General features: G+C 68.0%; 1 protein-coding gene across 1 annotated transcript in view; it reads right to left on the reverse strand.

Annotated features, from left to right (window-relative positions):
- The window catches only part of SCNN1G (sodium channel, non-voltage-gated 1, gamma subunit), a 12,368-nt gene that overhangs the window by 11,855 nt on the left and 126 nt on the right, over positions 1-387 (reverse strand). The window contains exon 2 of the mRNA XM_009895242.1: positions 236-288. Coding sequence (XP_009893544.1) covers positions 236-288 — 53 coding nt within the window. The remainder of the gene's footprint in view (positions 1-235; positions 289-387) is intronic.

Raw genomic sequence — 387 nt, forward strand, 5'->3', positions numbered from 1 at the left:
CTTCGAGGCGGGAAGGCCGAGCGCGCGGCAGCCGTGCTGACCAGGCCTCGTCCACCTGGGGAGCAGAGTAAACCAACCCTCCGGTGCCCTTCCTTCTCGGTGCAGGGATGGCACGGCACCTTGGTGCCCCTCGCCTGGCCGCCGTGCTGGGGGCTGGGCTCCGTGCGTCGCTGCGGGCATGGTGGGGCCTTGTTGGTGGTTGGAGTGCTCACACGGTGTGGAAAAGCCTTCTGACCTCGCCAGCTGCACGCTGGTAGCACTGGAGAGCTTCTCCGGCTTCCTGGTGTCCTGCAGGAGAAGCAGACCCCCTGTCATGCGCAGTCTGGTGAAGTGATGGCCGCGCGTGTCCACGCCATCAGCTATGGCGGCCGCCCCCTGGGCCTCCGC

This window comes from Charadrius vociferus, unplaced genomic scaffold (assembly GCF_000708025.1).
Source record: "Charadrius vociferus isolate BGI_N301 unplaced genomic scaffold, ASM70802v2 scaffold600, whole genome shotgun sequence".
In the NCBI taxonomy this organism is placed as follows: Eukaryota; Metazoa; Chordata; class Aves; order Charadriiformes; family Charadriidae; genus Charadrius; species Charadrius vociferus.